This window comes from Diorhabda carinulata, chromosome 6 (genome assembly GCF_026250575.1).
Source record: "Diorhabda carinulata isolate Delta chromosome 6, icDioCari1.1, whole genome shotgun sequence".
NCBI lineage: Eukaryota > Metazoa > Arthropoda > Insecta > Coleoptera > Chrysomelidae > Diorhabda > Diorhabda carinulata.
This window is the reverse complement of record NC_079465.1, coordinates 29,518,162-29,536,654: the sequence shown is the minus strand read 5'-3', so window position 1 is coordinate 29,536,654 and position 18,493 is coordinate 29,518,162. Positions and strand designations below refer to the sequence as shown.

Below are 18,493 nucleotides of genomic sequence, written 5' to 3'. Positions count from 1 at the left end.
TTCAAATGTGACATTTGTTCTTAAAATTCGATATTCTTCTTTTATATGTAGTTATTTATGTCAATTTGCAAAAACATGAAAATGGCCGCCATTTAAAAGGACGCCAGCTCGCCTATTCAAAACCTGTAGTTTTGTGTGCGCATTCAAGAAATATTAAATACCTTGGAAACGTTCATAAAACTTAACTAAGTTTCTTATAGGAATATTATTCTTGCAAGTACTTTTGTGATATTCATAGTTTTATAAAATATCAAGAAGGTCGTGTACTTGTGACGTGTCACTCAGTGTTACAATGAATAGTGACTTGCTACTTATACACTTAGACTATATTATAAATATAGAAGAAGAATGTATATTTAATATGAATTATGTATTGCTCAGTTTGATAAAATCCAAACAGTATTGATATGGAGCAAAAAGTAATTAAGCACGAAATCGAGATTGACGATGATTTTATTTGGAATACGAATGTTAAACAAGAAGCGAGTGTTGAAATGCCTCATGCTGCTTTTACAAATATGAATACAAGTACTATGCATCCTATTAAACAAGAAATATGTGACGACCTGAAAACAACTCAAGGACATGAAGAATCTATGGTCACTGTGAAAGCAGAGGGAAGCTGTAATACGGTTGATAAATTCAACATTCAAAACAAAATGGAATACATGGGAATAAAAAATAGAAAACCAATTAAATCACAAAGTAAGTTAAACTCATTGATGTGCTTTTTAGATGTAACAACTTTATGTCAATATTTTTATTTTCCTCAATACTTCAGACATTTTACAAACTGTTTATTTTATTTGAAAATAATCAGGAGGTAAATAAAAATAAAACAGTCTATCAAGTTAGTACATAAGATTTCAAATAATTAAATTGTATGTAATCAGAAAATAATCTTCATACTTGAAAATGATCTCTCAAAATTAGAAAACCAAACAATTTATTATATATTATTAATAGTCTCACAATCTAATAAAGGTAATATCATAGTTATTATGGAGAAACAACAATATTCAGATTTATCTAAAGAACTAATACTATAATACATCATACAAAGAACTTACTAATGATCCAATTTGCAAAACAACTGATAATTGTAATAAATTAATAAAAAATGTTTTTAACATCAAACTAATTGACAGAAATTAACAAACTATAACGCTATTTCTGCTAAATTCTACTGTTTACCAAAAATTCATAAATCTACTAGATATATCATTTAGACCCATTGTAGCATCAATTATTACTCTGATTGAACATTAATTAACTGGAATCTTGAGATTATAACAATAATTATTATATCAAAGACTCCTTTAAAAGGAAATTTTTTAATGATATGGTATTACCACAGAATTATGTCTTATTGAGATTAAATGTAATATCTCTCTTAAGTATTGTCAACTTGATTATATGTCTTACAGCTCTACAACATAAATGGAGTGGTATAAGTAAAATTTACAAACTTAATAAATAAACTCTATTAGAATCAATAACATGATACATATTTTTCTCATAATATAAAAATTACCAAAAAAGGAGTCTTCAATATCTCTTATATTAGCAGATTATATTTTGGATTTCGTAATATTTGCTTTAACTTGTAAATGTTGATATCGTCTCCTTTTTTGGAAAAAAATGATATTTCAACTGCTTCTTTGTAATCAAGTATTTTGTATTTTGGTTGTGTTTAAAAAGATTAGAATGTTCAGAGGATACAATAGTCTCAAATTTATAAAAACTAGTTTGAATTTTCTTCGCAGGGCTGTTAAAAAATGGAAAACAACTGAATCTGAATATGATTGGAGGGATTATAATCTGTAAGCTGTGTGGAAAATTATATACGAAACAAATGGAATTCTCTTGGCATCTTTGTACATGTCTTTGTATGAAACAGAAATTTTACCAGAAAAATAAATGTAAAAAAATGCGAAAAACAGACCCTAACAGAAATCTTAACAAGAATAGGAAAAATGAAATTGAAATAGTTGAAAATGGTTGGGAAAAAAAAGAAGATAATAGATTTGCTAATAATATTGATTCAAGTTTAGGTCAGAAATTGAAGAGAAATGATTTAAACACAAGAAATAAATTATTCAAATGTGACATTTGCTCAAAAACTTTGTCACGAAAAAGTAATTTGAACAGACATTTACTTATTCATACAGGAAAAAGGCCTTTTAAATGTGGCATATGTTCAAAATGGTTCTTACAGAAACGTCATTTGAACACACATTTGCGAAGGCACACAGAAGAAAAGCCATTTAAATGTGAAATTTGCTCAAAAACTTTTCCACGGAAAAGTAATTTAAACAGACATTTATTTATTCATACAGGAGAAAGACCTTTTAAATGTGATATTTGTTCGAAATCGTTTTCAGAGAAACGTAAGTTGAGTATACATTTGCGTATACACACAGGAGAAAAACCATTTAAATGTGAAATTTGTTTAAAAACTTTTTCGCAAAAAAACAGTTTAAACGTACATTTGCCAAAGCATTCTGGAGAAAAACCGTTCCAATGTGATATTTGCTTTAAATCATTTCCTTATAAAAATTATTCAACTATACATATGCGTATTCACACAGGAGAGAAGCCTTACAAATGTGACATCTGTTCAAAAGCTTTCTCAAACAAATATCGTATGAAAATGCATTTTCTTAGTCACTCTGAAGAAAAGCCATACAAATGTGATATTTGTTCAAAAGCTTTCTTACTTAAATATAGTATGAAAATGCACTTGCTTAGTCATTCCGATGAAAAGCCATACAAATGTGATATTTGTTCGAAAACTTTCTCATACAAATCTGGTATGAAAAGTCATTTTTGTAGTCACTCAAAAGAAAAACCATTCAAGTGTGACATTTGTTCAAAAACTTATTCACATAAAAAAACTTTAAATTTACATATGCTTAATCATACGGGTGAAAAACCATTCAAATGTCACATTTGTTTGGATTCGTTTATAAAAAAATATAGTTTGGAAATACACTCTCGCATTCATACTCTAATAAAACCAATTCAAAAGTGACATACAGGGTCTTTATCAATTAATGTATTCAGTTAAAACGCATTTTGATCGAAATGGCATTAATTTTCGTAACCCATCGACAGATTTTTTTAACTGTTGGTGCGTTTTGTTTGATTTGTTGTATTGAAATGTAAAAAAATTGAAAAAAAAATTGCAATGTGAAAAAAAAACATTTATTTTATATATATTTGTAACAGCCATCATTTTGTTTTTTTTTTTATATTTATTCCAAGGTGGTAAATTACGATCTAAGCTACTTTTCTCATAAAACTTTTTGAATTTTTCATTTCGTATTTACCAAATCGAGATTATCTCAGCGCAGTAGGAGGCTATCATTTTCGAAGTCTCGCTCTTTATAAAATAATGTTGAAGAAAAAAAATGTAACACTATATTAAAAAAATAGTAAACAAAAAGTTTTTTCTGGAATTATAATAAAGAAAACGAGAAAAAAAATATTTAATTATGCATCATTTTTCACCTTTATAACCTGTACCCTTAACTTCCTTCTATCTATTACAATTATCTAACCTCATAATTTTTAACTTTTCTTTCAATTTGCTATCATCAGATTTTCCTAAATTTATTTCTGATTCCACTTCCATTTTTTCTAAAAAATTTACTACAACTGAATTTAATGATTCAATGTTAAAAAGTTCAAAAATATAAACTTGAAGGGATCCTCATTTGAATTTATTATTGTGGTTATTGCAAAATTATTTACTATATTTACTAATGCTTTTGATGTTTCAACACTATTCCTTAACTTTTCGTAATCTAATATCCAATTGCCATTTTTCTAATTAACTAGCTGCCCCGACAGTTGTTATTCTGCATTAACGATGAATATTGACTTCAAATTGGTTTTAAAACCAAAAACTTAAAAATTATTCCAAAAAAACATTTAAAATTTTTTTTGATACATCTCAAAATCTACCTATAAGTCGTTCAAAAGTTATGAGAGGTTTACATACACACACTCTACGTTAGTAATAAGGAACCTGTTAAATGATATATTTGCCCTGAAGCTTAAAAGTTTGTATAAAATTTTCTTGAAGAAATTTTATTGCACAGAATTACGTCATTTGAAGACAATTATTGTAATGGTTCTAGTAGCCATACCAATGGCGTCAATTTGGATTGACCGCTCGCGTAACACAGTCCATGAGCTTTATTCCTAAACTTGAATGCCTTGCAATATTGGCATACAACATTTATTGGTTCAATAGCATTGATTTCTTGTTGACAGTTGAACAATTACTACCAACATAAATTCCCAAAATGTTCCATTTGCTGCTGATCAGAAACGCTAGAAATTTTTTGAGGAGTTAATTCCATAATTTTATCAAGATGTATTGAAAGTATTTATTTTCAATAAATTTTAGACGATGTACATTCCAGAGAATTTTTGGCTTAGACCTACGGTCTTCTATAAACTTCTAAGTATCGATGGCTTCAAAATGGTGGCTTGCGTAACTACACACTGAGACTATATTAAAAAAATAGAAGAAGAATATATGCTCACGTTCAGTACAATACAGTATAATTTTTGTTGATATAACTTCAATTCAATTTGTAATGTGATTCAATCTAGGCAGAATAGATATGGAGCAGACAGTGATTAAGGACGAAATCGAGATTCACGATGATTTTATTTGGAATATGAATGTTAAACAAGAATTATGTGATGAAATGCCTAATTCTGCTTCTCAAAATGTAAATACATGTACTATGCATCCTATTAAACAAGAAATAAGTCACAGCCTAAAAAAAACTCAAGGATATGATGAATCAACGGTCACCGTAAAAACAGAGGAAAGCTGTAATACGGTTGATAAACTCAATATTCAAAACAAAATGGAAAACGTTAGAATAAAAACTAGGAAGCCAACTAAATCCCGAGGTGAGTTACATTCATTAATGTGCTATTTCAATACAACAACTTTTGTCTCTATTTTTCTTCTCCTAGTTTCTTATTTCATTTTGTGTTAATGTCTAAATGGTATATTAATATTAGTTCATAAAAAACATAAATAAATTAAATACCTAATCAAAACTGTTGTTGTGTGACGTAGAAAGTAAGTAAACATACTTAAATGAGAGTAAATACAGTTTAAACAGAGTTGTCGGGATTCTTTTAAAAAATCACACGCATGGCTGTGAGTATTCAATTTTGTAGAATACAAGATGACATATCATTGGTGCATTGTACCAGAATGTACAAACACTAGTATAAAAACACCAAATAAAGTTTTTGTGCAAGTCCCTCGAGAGGAAAAGCGACGAAAACAATGGTTTCAAGCTATAAGAAGGGATTATGCTAGCATAAAACCTGGGAGCCCCGTATTTGTTTGTGAAGACCATTTCAATGTAAGTTTTATCAATTGATATAAAAGAAATGTTAACTCATTGTTATTTTTTACTCTAGCTTGAAACAGATTTGGAAAATTATATGATGTGGAAACTAACACAATGCAAAAAAATTCTAAAAAAAACTACTGTTCCAACCAAATTCGATTGCCAGAAAGATAGGAAAAGGGCATTACATGAAACACCTCGTCCGTTGACATTGAAACGACAAAAAAACGACGTTATCGAAGAACATCTTAGTACCTCAACTTCAGCTGGCTATTCAAAAGATATAGAAACATCAATGGATATCAACATTACAGTAATTCCCCATTAAATATTTTAGAAGTTTCTTCATCATCACCCATTTTAGAAGTAATAAGAAATCCATCCTCAGAAATTACAAGTGATAAGGCAGTTAACATCTACCAAAATGATTTGTAAAAATTATTCACTGTAAAAGTTTATATTTGTTGAGTCACTACATCTCCAATCAAACAGTCAAGGGAAAATTATAGCTATACATAGAAGTGCCAAATTAGATTTAAATAATATTTGTTCAACTTTATGAAAAATTAGATTGGCACAAATTTTTCAAGAACTTGGTGATGTTTATGAGATATCGTGCAGCAAGTATAATTTATAGGAAATCAGTTCAGAAAGTTAAGGAGTAGCTACAAATACCATTTCGAGTTCTGTACAGTAAAGTCCAATATATAATTGATTGCTTGGAAATAGAAATACAGAAATCTACAGATGCTTTAAAGCCAACACTTACCTGTTCTGATTATAAAAAAACAAACACTATTAAATATTTAGTGAGCTCAACACCAGGTGAATTAATATTTATTACAACAGGGTTTGAAGGAAGAACAACAAGAAGACATTATTATTATGCCCGATAGATGATTCAAACATGCGAAATATTTATTGATTGAGAAAAAATGTTCACTTTTAAGACCAATTGTTGTGTCGAGTTCCATAATTGCATATTTGTGTTTGATTTGTAATAAAACAGTTGCTATTTGTAAGGAGTTTAATTTGAAGAGACAGTATGATACAAATCAAAAGTCAAAATTCGATTGTTATACTGAAAAAATAAGAATCGACACATTGCCATCTTTAAAATCTAAACTTCAAGGTAAACAACTCATGTTTACTATATACTTGTATAATTTAATAAATAAAATGTTAAAATAATTCAGTTCATTTTTTTTATTTTCAATCTGACCTACCCACGAATTCAAAATTTAATATTTGGCCCTCTGGAAAATTGAGTTTTTTTGCTTTATATAAAAGGAGTACAATGTTTAGAGGATACACAAATTTTAAATTTATAAAAACTGGTTTTAATTTTTTTTACAGGGTTGCTAAGAATTGGAAACCATCTGAATTTGAATACAATTGATGGGATTATAATCTGCGAGTTGTGTGGAAAATTATATACGACACAAATCGAATTCTTCTGGCACTTTTCTACATGTTGTTGTATGAACAAAAAGTTTTACCAGAATAATAAACGTAAAAAAAGGCGAACAACAGATCCTGCTGTTAACAGAATTCTTAACGAGAACGAAAAAAATGAAATAGTTGAAGACAGTGGGAAAAAGAAAAAAAAATTCAGAAACTCCCATAATTCCAAGTCAAGTTTATACGATGGTCAGAAATTAAAGAGAAATGATTTAAACGCAAGAAATAAATTATTCAAATGTGACATTTGCTCAAAAATTTTATCTCGAAAAAGTTATTTGAACAAACATATGTTTATTCATACAGGAGAAAAACCTTTTAAATGTAATATTTGTGCCAAACCGTTTTTACAAAAACGTTATTTGAATACACATTTGCAAAGTCATACAAGAGAAAACCCATTCAAATGTGACATTTGTTCGAAAACTTTTTCACGAAAAAGTTGTTTGAACAAACATTTATTTATTCATACAGGAGAAAGGCATTTCAAATGTGATGTTTGTTCGAAATCGTTTCCAGAGAAACCTCAGTTGACTGTACATTTGCGTACACACACAGGAGAAAAGCCCTATAAATGTGAAATTTGTTTGAAAACTTTTTCGCAGAAAAGCAATTTGAATGTACATTTGCCGAAGCATTCAGCAGAAAAACCGTTCAAATGTGACATTTGTTTTAAATCATTTCCTTATAAAAATTATTTAACTATACACATGCGTATTCACACAGGAGAGAAGCCATTCAAATGTGACATTTGCTCAAAAGCTTTCTCAAGCAAACCTCTTTTGAAGAAGCATTTGCTTACTCACAAAGAAAAAAAGCCATACAAATGTGATATTTGTTCGGAAACTTTCCCGCACAAATATGGCATGACAATTCATTTGCGTAGTCACTCAGAAGAAAATCCATCCAGATGTAACATGGGAGAGAAACCATTCAAGTGTGACATTTGTTCTAAAACTTATTCACATAAACAAACTTTGAATTTACATATGCTCAATCACTCAGGAGAAAAACCTTTCAAGTGTGATATTTGTTCAAAAAGTTATTCGCATAAACAAACTTTAAATTTACATATACGTAATCACACAGGTGAAAAACCATTCAAATGTCACATTTGTTTCGATTCTTTTATAAAAAAATATAGTTTGGAAATTCACTCTCGCATTCATACTCTAATAAAACCAATGCAAAAGTGACCTATATTCAAACAAATGTATATAGTTGAAGTTTGGCAAAGGGTTGGCGGCTCTACCAACCAATGCCTTTTGCTAAAAGTCACTTCTGAGTTCGCAAATTCCAACTATAGTATATAGAAATATGGAGGGTAGAGACAAGGAGTACCATCTCATATGGGAGCTCAGCTTAAAAACTGTCCGCTTGTAGACGGTAAATTATATTTCAAAATTTAACCACAGTGGCGCTCCAATCGGACGAGATATCATATGATCGTTCAGTTCAGTCTTCCGTCCGTCTTATTTGAATATGCAATGTTAAAAAATTTTAAATGACTAGAGTCGTCGCTTTATTTAAAATTTACTCTCATGCTATGTAGCGTCTCTGTAACATAAAGGATTTGATGGATACTTTCTGTAGCACAGAGATGGTTCTCTTTACTTCACTTTCACATTATTAACTTCGAAAACACTTTCTAAAAACTTTATACTTTACTACCAACATAAATTCCCAAAGATTTTTCATGTTACTACTGATCAGAAACGTTAGCTAATATTTAAAGAGTTCATTCCATAATTTTATCAAGATTTATTCAAAGTATTTATTTTCAATAAATTTTACACGATGTAAATTCACACTTACAATTGTATAAAGAAATTTGTTTTTATTTCTTGTATAAAATTCGTGATTTCATGGTACATTCGTGAGAATCTTTGGCTTAGACCTATGGTCTTCTATAAACTTCTAAGTATCGATGGCTTCAAAATGGTGGCTTGCGTAACTACACACTGAGACTATATTACAAAAATAGAAGAAGAATATATGCTCACGTTCAGTACGTACTATAATTTTTGTTGTTATAACTTGAATTCAATTCGTAATGTAATACAATCTAGACAGAATAGATATGGAACAGACAGTTATCAAGGACGAAATCGAGATTCACGATGATTTTATTTGCAATACGAAAGTCAAACAAGAATTTAATGATGAAATGTCTAGTACCGCATATCAAAATGTAAATACAAGTAGTATGCATCATATTAAAGAAGAAATAAGTGACGACTTAGAAACAGTTCGAGAATTTGAAAAATCTATGGTCACCATAAAAAAAGAGGAAAGCTGTAATACTTTTGATAAACTCAACACTCAAAACAAAATGGAATATATGAGTATAGAAACTATAAAGCCAACTAAATCACAAGGTGAGTTACACTCATTGATTTGCTATTTAGATGTAAAAACTTCAAGATAATATTTTTATAGATTTTTATTTTCCTTAATACTTCACACATTTTAAATACTGTTTATTTGAGAATTATCAGAATAAAGTATTTCAGTTATTTCTTCAACTTTAAACAGGTCCTTTATTCTTATTGATTCCAATCTTTAGATACCAGTTTTGAAATTTTTTGCTTATTAAGTTCTAGCATTCTCTTAGTTTATGATAACTTTAAATAGCATCACTTGAGTATTACAAAGACAGAAAAGGTGAAATTTGCTTGGCAGTGCACATACCTGAATTATACATCATTTTTTGTCACAATTCTTTTCCCTATTTTCCTACTCTAGTCCCTAATGCGTCCTTAAATTACATGAAATCTGTTGAGGTACTAGACAGTAAACAAAATGGTATTCCTACTTGATGCATAATTTATTCTGTGTTGATGTCTTTAGTTTCTATCACCAGTGTTTTCATTGTAGTTGGTTTAAAACAAATTAGAATTATAATATGAGCTGTATTTAAAAAAAAACTAAATGTTTAAAATTAGAATCATTAAACATATTGTTATTGGGTTGAACACCATCACTTTCCTCAGAGAAGATGTGTATTTATTATAACTTTAGCCAGGAATTATCTGAGGTGACAAGAATTTAGTGTTTATTGCATTATGTCTTCCATAATTTCAATTCTCTTGTGTTTAATTTATAACTAGTTTCTGCAAAACATAGCTCTATAGCTTCCATAGGAGGAAGGTATTGGTATTATGAAATAATTTGCCTATTTTTGTATCAATCTTATTTTTTCCATATCTCATTGAATAGTTTCTATTGATATTATTATTGTAGGCTTATAGAGGTATAGAATTGAATATTTATATATAAAGACTGGCATATCAAAGAATCTTTGATCCAGATAACATTAATATGGACTTTTTTCTGGACGGCTAATTAGAATAAGATCTATTAGCTGCAGAAATATCTGTGACATCTTTTTATTGCTAATCACAACTTTATTAACAATAACATGATTGAGTTTGTTAAATCAAATAAAATATTATACAACTTTAAATTTCCAAGTAGGATTCAAAAGTGAGCAATGCGAGGGTGGAAAGTTGTCTAAAACAAGAATTACAGTATTTATTGCTGGATCGTTTAAAAAATATAAGTGCAAGGAAAAGCTAAAAAACCGCGTTGCTTTAAGAACATTCACTCGTTACCTGTAACATATGAAACTTAACCTTAGCAGAAATTGTAAACGAAAACTTTGGCCAACAAGGCACTGCAAGAAGGGTTGCGTTTAGGCATCTGTAGAGTTTTAAAAGTGGAAACGCTCCAGGAGCCCCTGCTTAACCAACAAAATCCTGTAGGAAATAAGTAAAAGAAAAAGATGTTACAATGTGAGTTGTAGAAAATGCCAATAGCCAATTTGTAACGAGTGTGCAATGAAAGTTTGTAAGAACTTTGTATAGCAGTATTCGGGGCTAGAAAAAAAAACTTTTTCTTCCACATTTTTTTTGGAAATAGGTTATTTTAGTTTTTCTTCACAACCTTAAGACTTGACAAATGTAGAAAAAAACTTAAAATGATTTGTCCTTTGTGTATTTTAAAATTTTTTTCTCAAAACTTACAATATTCATTCTAAATTTTTTATATTTGATATTATATCTATTAATAAATCAACAATACTGATAAAAACTGTAGTTTACTTTCAACACCCCAAAATTGTGCATTATGTTAAAGAAATAGAATGTTTGATTAAAATAATTATTTTTTAATTTCATACAATCTAGACAGAATGGATATGGAGCAGACAGTGATTAAGGACGAAATCGAGATTCACGATGATTTTATTTGCAATACAAAAGTCAAACAAGAATTTAATGATGAAATGCCCAGTGCCCCATATCAAAATGTAAATACAACTAGTATGCATCATATTAAAGAAGAAATAAGTGACGACCTAGAAACAGTTCGAGAATTTGAGGAATCTATGGTCACCATAAAAAAAGAGGAAAGCTGTAATACATTTGATAAACTCAACATTAAAAACAACTTTGAATATATGAGAATAAAAACTGGAAAGTCAACTAAAACACAAGGTGAGTTACACTCATTGAGGTGCTCTTTAAATAAAACATTTTTTGTGTCAAATTCTTATATTTTAAATAATTTTGGATCATAGTTGATATGAATAATATTAATTTTAACCCATTCAATACGGAGAGCGTGCCGGCGCGCTCGTTTCCCTTCACTTTACAACTCGACATCAAACTATCCGTTACAAAAAAAGAGAGATATTCGTTAGTTAAAGTTTGGTAGGATTGGAGGGTTTTTGTAAGGAATTTGGTTTGTTTGAGGTAGGCCCCGATATAGGAATTGCTCCTCTGCAGGGCTGTGGTGGTTAGGTTAGAAAATGAAGTGGACCTTGCAAGTAAAAACGGTTCTTTCTTTGTTTTTTTTTTGAATTTTGTGTTTTTTTCTTCTTTAATCTAATTTTGGGGGGGGAGGGGGGTCGGTTACAGCTGCGGCTGTATTAAGGTCGATTTATATATATCGGTACCGTGTCCGGAAGTTACCGGATAGAAAAAAAAAGTGTATACATCATTATGAGACTGTTTATACACTGGCGTTTCCCGGACGGGGCCCGTCAGTGCCCGGACAGAAATTCATCCGAACCGATATATTCGCTGGGGGCACCGCTGGTGACATTGACAAGGACCGCACGGACTTGTATAAACGCGAATCTGAGTATAGGCAGTTGTGGTTTTCTTCGTCATACGTGCATATAAAGAAATAAGAAAATTTTCGATTTTGCTAGGTATTCTTAACATAAAGGAGTCTGCCCACTACACCGAATCTTACCATGACCGTAATAGGAACGTGTCAGGCAAAAAAATATTCTTTGTATAGAAAAACATGGCACTACGTCCACTAGACCGTTCCGTACCGTCACCGATCCGTACCGTCGCGTGCCATGCACGGAGCGTTGATAATTGTCGGCGAGAATATTTTGCCGGTGCCGATACGCTCCGCGCATGGCAAGCCACGTTGTCCACCATGAGGACCGTTATAAACGCGCCTCAAACGCCTTCACTGAATTTGGTTTGTCATATGTTGCCAGTTGAACGGGACGCGCACGTATCTACACGGTGTGAAATGGATGACGAAAAATTAATTGAACTCGTCCGTAAATATGAGTTTTTATATAATCTACAACACCCGAAATATACGGATAGTGCGAAAAAGGAAATGGCTTGGAAGGAAATTTCGGAAGAACTGAAACAATCAGGTATGTTTATTAAATTATTATTTATTTGAATAAGCAATTCGATTACATGGTTATCCAGTCCAATTGGCCTTCAGTTGTTTGAAAGAAATCCGCAAATTGATCGCGTACTTCAAAAGCGGTAGAAACTGCATTATCCCCAGTTTGTCCATCGATTTTCCGAAACTATAAGTCCGATTGCAAATATTTTTTTTGTGTTGGGTTAGGGTATAGTTCAACTTTAGGAGCAGTGCGTCAGTATCACAATTATGTTTTTTAAAATGTATATTACGTTTTTTTACAGCTGCAGCTTGTGAACAAAGATGGCAAGGGCTAAGAGATGCATATAGAATAGCAATAAATAAGAAAAAAGGCAAAAGTAGCGGACGGGCAGCCAAGAAAATTGAGAAATGGGAATATGAGGACGAGATGTCTTTTGTGGCTTCATTTTTGGTCGCAAAAAAAACTTTAGATAGCGTTGACCTGTCGAGTGACGATGAAGAGTCTCAATAAGAGGTTACTGAAGTCCAGAACCCTCACGATACATAATATATAACAGAGTGAAGTAAAAAAGGCAATAAAGAAGGCGAAAGTTCAACCGAAACAGTCAGCATCCGCTGTTTTGATGTCTAGATTATTAGACGAGCAAATGAATGTTTCGCGACAGTGTGACCACGACGAACTCGATCGTTTCTTTTTGAGTATATCAGCAACAGTAAAAAAATTTTCGCCTTACCTACAAGCAGTAGCAAAAAATAAGACATTCAGTTTCGTTTCTGAAATGGAGTTACAGCAGCTCGCGCCACCTGGGTTTATTACAACTACACCTCAATATACGGACACCCCATCTCCAGCATCGAGCTCTTCAAGCGTTCGAACAAGTGCTACACCTATATCTACGTCTCCTTGGAATACGGCTGGCAACGATTGGAATAATCGGTCTGAAAATATGTTTCAATAGGTCTCTAATTCATTTTTATACATAATATATATATAAAATATGTGAAAAATTTATTTACTTACCGTAAACACACGGCAAGCTTTTTTTTAGGTGACAGAGATTCTCTGAAGCAATTTTTTGCAGCAATTGATATGTAGACATTCGGAAATACCGAAAAAACTTTTCTTCATCTTCAACTAAGTGCCTGTACAACGTCCGATATTCTTCAGTTTTCCGTTTTTTTATAGTCTCGTGAATCCAGTAGCGTCGAGTGGGTTTTTGATTCTCTTCTTCTTCCTCATCGAACATTCGGACACCAAACCGGCATCATACGGGCATTAAACGCCGTCGATTCGTTTCAGTGGGCATAACAAGCCGTATCGTATTGCCTTCCGTGCTTGATACGTTCATAGCACGGTCATGGTATGATACGGTGTAGTGGGCAGACTCCTTAAAGTTTTAAAATCGGACAAGTGAAAGTGTGCCTTTATTTTAAATCGAATTTCAGGTAAGTGAAACACATTTTTCGTAGATTTTACTTTTGTTATAGCTATTAATTTTCAGATTCCACCTGTACATAAGCAAAATAATGTTAGAAAACAAATATGACAACTAAATAACTAAATTGACATTTTTTCTTATTAAAAATATTTAATTTCAACATAAATAACTTTGCAAGTTGTATATAAAAATTCTAACATTTATTTTTGAGACCATTCTTAGAATTATCGTCCTTTTTAAATTCTTTATCTTGTTTTTTTAGTTATTTTTCAAGTTTTAGGATTTATTTCTCCATTTTTAAACATTCTGTTTTTATTTTTCCTGATTTCACTTTATCCCATTCTAACTTTTAAAAACAATATCGTTTCTATATTTCTCACAGTGTATTTTTGCTCATTTTTTTAATCAATTTTTAGAAGTAATCATGAACATCCCTCAGAGAAAAACAAAATTAATTTTGGAGAGTGCATTGATTAGTAAATTTTGTCAACTGAAAAGATACATTTTTTTTTCCAGTAAAAATGGTTCGTCCACGAAGAGGAACGGGAAAATCAGAAGAAACCGGACCACCAAGTGTAGTTCCTGAGCCAATTCCATCAACAAGCACTGCTCCAGAACCAACTACAGCTTCTGCTCCTCACGATGAAATTAGGTTTGTAAAAATATTACATTACATTTTAAGTGATTTGTCCAGTCTACTAAAAGTTGAGCCGAGATGTAATTTGCTAATAAATTGTTTTAGCTCGAAACGGAGGAAACAAGAGATTGTATATTCTTCGAGTACAATTGTATACACGAGGGAAGAGCTGATGAGAATGTTGGCTGAAGAAGACGAAGAAGACTTCAACGAAATGGACGAGAGTTTGGAAGAGTTGGACCGGGAAAATTTATTTGTGGAGCCTCTGGATGAGGTTGAATATGATGGAGAGGACATGGAATTTTCCGTTCCAGTTCATGAACTTATTGAAAAAGAATCTGCACAGATAGATAATTCTAATCGTTTACCCAATCCTCCTATTGCAAGACAATGGTCGAGAGAAAGGCCAGACGTCGACCCTATTCCCTTTACCCTAAACCCCGGGGTCGCACAAGATATAAGCGGTTTATCAACCCCCCGAGATTTTTTAAATTTAATATTAACGGAAGAAATGATGAATCACATAATCGTACAGACAAATTTGTATGCCTTATTTTTAAGTGCCACCTCAACTGCTCCTAGGGCCCTAATAAAGACATGGAAAGATTTGGAGCGCGATGAATTTTTATATTTTTTAGGGCTTCTCTTCCATATGGGGACGGTTTCTCTCAATAGACTGTCGGATTATTGGAACACCGATCCAATTTTGTTTGGGCTAACCTCCTTTCGTAGGGTGATGAGCAGGGATCGGTTTATCGGGATATTACAATGCCTGCATTTCGCAAAAAATCCTGAGCCCAATGAACCAACTCCCGCTGACGGATTGTATAAAATACGGCCTCTGATAGACATTTTTCGTAGAACCATGGACGCTTTGATAATTCCAACGAAAAATCTTTTCATCGATGAGTCCACGGTTCTATGGAGAGGTCGGTCTGTTTTCCGGCAATATTTGAGAAATAAGGCCCATCCATATGGGATAAAAATGTATATGCTGAACGAAGCGTCTGGTCTTGTGCTAAGATTTATCGTTTACACAGGTGCTTCCGATCAAGAAATTGGTGGAAAAGGGCATGCTGATCTTGTTGTTCGTAAATTGATGGACGGAAAACTCGATGTTGGCCATTCTCTATTTATGGACGACTTTTACAACAGCGTGAACCTTGTCCACGAGCTTCTCGAGCGGAAGACTTATGTGACAGGAACTCTTAGGAGTAATCGTAAAGGTAATCCTCCTCAAGTAATTTTAGCGAAGACCAGAAGGGGCGAGGTCGTTGACTATTACAGCGGAGAAGGAGTAGGTGTCCTCAATTGGCGACACAAAAGGGTAGTGCTGATGATCAGTTCAGAATTTTCTGGAAAAATGAACGATGTAACCACCCGTCGAGGAATTGTTATCCGGCAACCTGAAATGGTTTCAAAATATAACGAATCGATGGGCGGCGTTGATCATTTAGATCAAATGATGAGTTATTACCCAATAGAACGGAAAACGCTCAAATGGTCGAAAAAAATCGGGATTCACATACTCCATCTTTGCATGTACAACGCCTTCATCCTGTACAATAAATGCCATCCAAAAATGGACTTATACGATTTTAGAAATTCGGTAGTTAAATCATTGTTGCCACCGGTGACAGTTTCACCGACGACGAGCCTACCTCTAAAGCGGGGTAGTAAGGGGCTTTCTCCACATTTTCCCTCATTTTTTGGGGTTTCCGATAAATCAAATAAAAAAATCAGAAAAAGGTGTGTATTTTGCGCAAAAAATAAAAAACGGCAAGAAACAGCCCACTTATGCCCGGCCTGTCCAAATAAACCCCCCTTGTGCTTAGTTGACTGTTTCCTTAACTATCATAAAAATATGGAATTGTAATTATTTTACATAAGTGTATTGTTTGTAAATATAATTTTAATTGAATTTATATAAATTTTCTCATGTTAATTTTAGTAAATAAGTTTTTGAAAAATTGTACATATAATAAACGTTTCATAAAAAAAATGTAAAAGGTTGTTTATTTAGTATATTTGTTATACGGGTGAACTGATCCCTTTATCACTGACGGAGAGCGTGCCGAGGCGCATCCGCTTAATTATCGGAAATAGGACCTTGGGATTTTTTTAATTCAAATTAATGTTAGATCGAATAATTTGTATCAAATAACCTTTCCGCCAGAGCCAAAGGTTTATCTCAAATAGCCCCGTACTTAGTGATAATCTATCAAAATGGTTGCCGTATTGAATCTCACCAAGCTACGCCAATGTTTACCGCAGTGTTTCTGGCAGGAATATTTCGAAGAAATTGTGTACATACGACTTACACAGAAATGCATTTATGTTAAAGATTCGATATTTTCATTGGGAAACAGTGGAGATGATGAGTCCACGTGGACCGACGGTTTGTTAGATGTATACCGAATTTTATACGGTGAAATATTGATTGTTCCTCGCATAACTGCCTTCTGCTATTGATATTGGAAAAACTATAGTTATTTATTTATTTGAGCGCGTGTCTGTTCCGTCCATTTGGAAGAGGATAATTTTGAATATCCTCTGCAACAAAAGTTGTTAAAACTATTTCCCGAGAAATAGTAGAAATTTAAAAATTGACGCTTTTCCAGTATTACACCTTCCTGGCTCCTTACCAAAACAAAAAAATGCAAAACGGTCAATTAGGAATTATAAAAGAAGGCAACGAAGTGCTGTAGAAGAAATATTAAGGGAATCATCACATTGTATGGTACCTGAACATTCAACTTCTAATCACGAATACCATTTTCAAATGTCCAATGACGAATCTATGTTGGTTGAAGTACATGAAACTGCAGTTAACGTGGAAAATAATGATGCAAACAAAGAGCGGGAGTAAGTTGAACATAAGTATAATAATAGTAATAACAATCATTTGAAATCTGAACTGAGACTTTTTTGTTTTAGGATAAATAATTTGAAGGAAAAAATAAAAATGTTAGAAGAGCAGAGGGAGGCACTTCTTCGAAACATTGATGTAGTAAAAGATTCAGCACATAAAAAATATCAAGATGCTTTGGCAACTGTTTTCACAAAGGGACAAATTCAAAAATTGATGGATCCAATAAAAGGGAAAAAAATCCGGTGGTCGTCAGAAGATATTGCATCGGCTATTTCTCTCCGGAGTGTTAGTCCTAAGGCTTATAGATATCTAAGGACAAATAGCTATCCTCTACCGGCTCTCTCCACCTTAAGAAGATGGGTCTCGTCTAATACAAGTCGATGAATTTTGAAGAAAGTCATACTGTAGACAAAATCTACTGATATAACTGAAACATATCGAATACAATTGATATTGACAAAAAAACGTAGATAGATAATAGGACAGCACAAAACCTGCTGGTACATGGTATATTTTCTAAGTGGAAACAGCCGGTCTACTACCACTTAGACCAGTCGATGACCAAACACATTCTAGAGGAAATATCTGAATTATTTTTGACGAATATCGCAGTAGTTGCAATTTCCAGTGATTTGGGTTCATCATGATTAAATTGAATTAGTCCAGCTGTACAAGTTTAAGCAAATATTGCTATTGAATATGCCGGAAAAAATGAACTCATGTCTCGTAATAGTAATTGGAAGAAAGCAGCTGATTGTATACAATTATTCAACGACTGGTTTGATCAATTTAACCCCAGATTCTAAGTTTGCAATAAATTGTCCGACATAAAATGCGTTTGGAACAGACTTACAAAATAAAAAAAGTTATTAATCAAAGTCAAAATTCATTATTTCCATGAGACGGGAAACACACACACATAGGATCGATGGGGATTTTTAAAACTTTATTTTTAATGGTAAACCAACCACCAATATTTGGCTTTCCGGAAATTTTTGTTATTTGACCACTATTTGTATGTCTCAATCGA

General features: G+C 32.2%; 3 protein-coding genes and 1 long non-coding RNA gene across 7 annotated transcripts; 3 read left to right on the top strand and 1 right to left on the bottom strand.

Annotated features, from left to right (window-relative positions):
• Positions 1–152: 152 nt before the first annotated feature.
• LOC130895485 (zinc finger protein OZF-like) lies at positions 153–6,522 on the top strand. Of its 3 annotated transcripts, XM_057802808.1 has the most exons (5): positions 153–705; positions 4,627–4,935; positions 5,212–5,402; positions 5,461–5,703; positions 5,755–6,312. In XM_057802808.1, exons 1-5 carry the CDS (start codon positions 408–410, stop codon positions 5,758–5,760), a joined length of 1,047 nt encoding a protein of 348 aa, XP_057658791.1. In that variant the 5' UTR covers positions 153–407; the 3' UTR covers positions 5,761–6,312. The 3 variants fall into 3 exon arrangements, with proteins under 3 accessions (XP_057658791.1, XP_057658790.1, XP_057658789.1); XM_057802807.1 differs by having other exon boundaries at positions 5,461–6,522; XM_057802806.1 differs by lacking the exons at positions 4,627–4,935; positions 5,212–5,402; positions 5,461–5,703; positions 5,755–6,312 and adding an exon at positions 1,767–3,986 and having other exon boundaries at positions 307–705.
• LOC130895487 (zinc finger protein OZF-like) lies at positions 6,312–9,082 on the top strand. The gene is made up of 2 exons (XM_057802811.1): positions 6,312–6,522; positions 6,747–9,082. The coding sequence occupies exon 2, from the start codon at positions 6,872–6,874 to the stop codon at positions 8,045–8,047; it is 1,176 nt and encodes a 391-aa protein (XP_057658794.1). The 5' UTR covers positions 6,312–6,522; positions 6,747–6,871; the 3' UTR covers positions 8,048–9,082.
• On the top strand, positions 8,056–18,348 carry LOC130895480 (piggyBac transposable element-derived protein 4-like). 2 transcript variants are annotated; one of them, XM_057802795.1, is made up of 5 exons: positions 8,056–9,229; positions 11,039–11,347; positions 12,370–12,537; positions 17,213–17,456; positions 17,529–18,348. In XM_057802795.1, exons 1-5 carry the CDS (start codon positions 8,932–8,934, stop codon positions 17,845–17,847), a joined length of 1,338 nt encoding a protein of 445 aa, XP_057658778.1. In that variant the 5' UTR covers positions 8,056–8,931; the 3' UTR covers positions 17,848–18,348. The 2 variants fall into 2 exon arrangements, with proteins under 2 accessions (XP_057658778.1, XP_057658777.1); XM_057802794.1 differs by lacking the exons at positions 12,370–12,537; positions 17,213–17,456; positions 17,529–18,348 and adding exons at positions 14,471–14,606; positions 14,697–16,595 and having other exon boundaries at positions 8,063–9,229.
• LOC130895489 (uncharacterized) lies at positions 12,543–14,024 on the bottom strand. The gene is made up of 2 exons (XR_009059469.1): positions 13,537–14,024; positions 12,543–13,454 (listed from the first exon to the last, which is right to left on the bottom strand). It is a non-coding gene; the product is annotated as an uncharacterized LOC130895489 (long non-coding RNA).
• Positions 18,349–18,493: the final 145 nt, after the last annotated feature.

What these genes read in the sequence shown, in the direction of transcription:
- LOC130895485 (XM_057802806.1), top strand. Translation starts at nt 408, where the DNA reads ATGGAGCAAAAAGTAATTAAGCACGAAATCGAGATTGACGATGATTTT. An exon ending in AAAACCAATTAAATCACAAA is followed by an intron (nt 706 to 1,766) that starts GTAAGTTAAACT and finishes TTTTCTTCGCAG; the next exon opens with GGCTGTTAAAAAATGGAAAA.
- LOC130895487 (XM_057802811.1), top strand. Translation starts at nt 6,872, where the DNA reads ATGAACAAAAAGTTTTACCAGAATAATAAACGTAAAAAAAGGCGAACA.
- LOC130895480 (XM_057802794.1), top strand. Translation starts at nt 8,932, where the DNA reads ATGGAACAGACAGTTATCAAGGACGAAATCGAGATTCACGATGATTTT. An exon ending in AAAGCCAACTAAATCACAAG is followed by an intron (nt 9,230 to 11,038) that starts GTGAGTTACACT and finishes CATACAATCTAG; the next exon opens with ACAGAATGGATATGGAGCAG. An exon ending in AAAGTCAACTAAAACACAAG is followed by an intron (nt 11,348 to 14,470) that starts GTGAGTTACACT and finishes TTTTTTTTCCAG; the next exon opens with TAAAAATGGTTCGTCCACGA.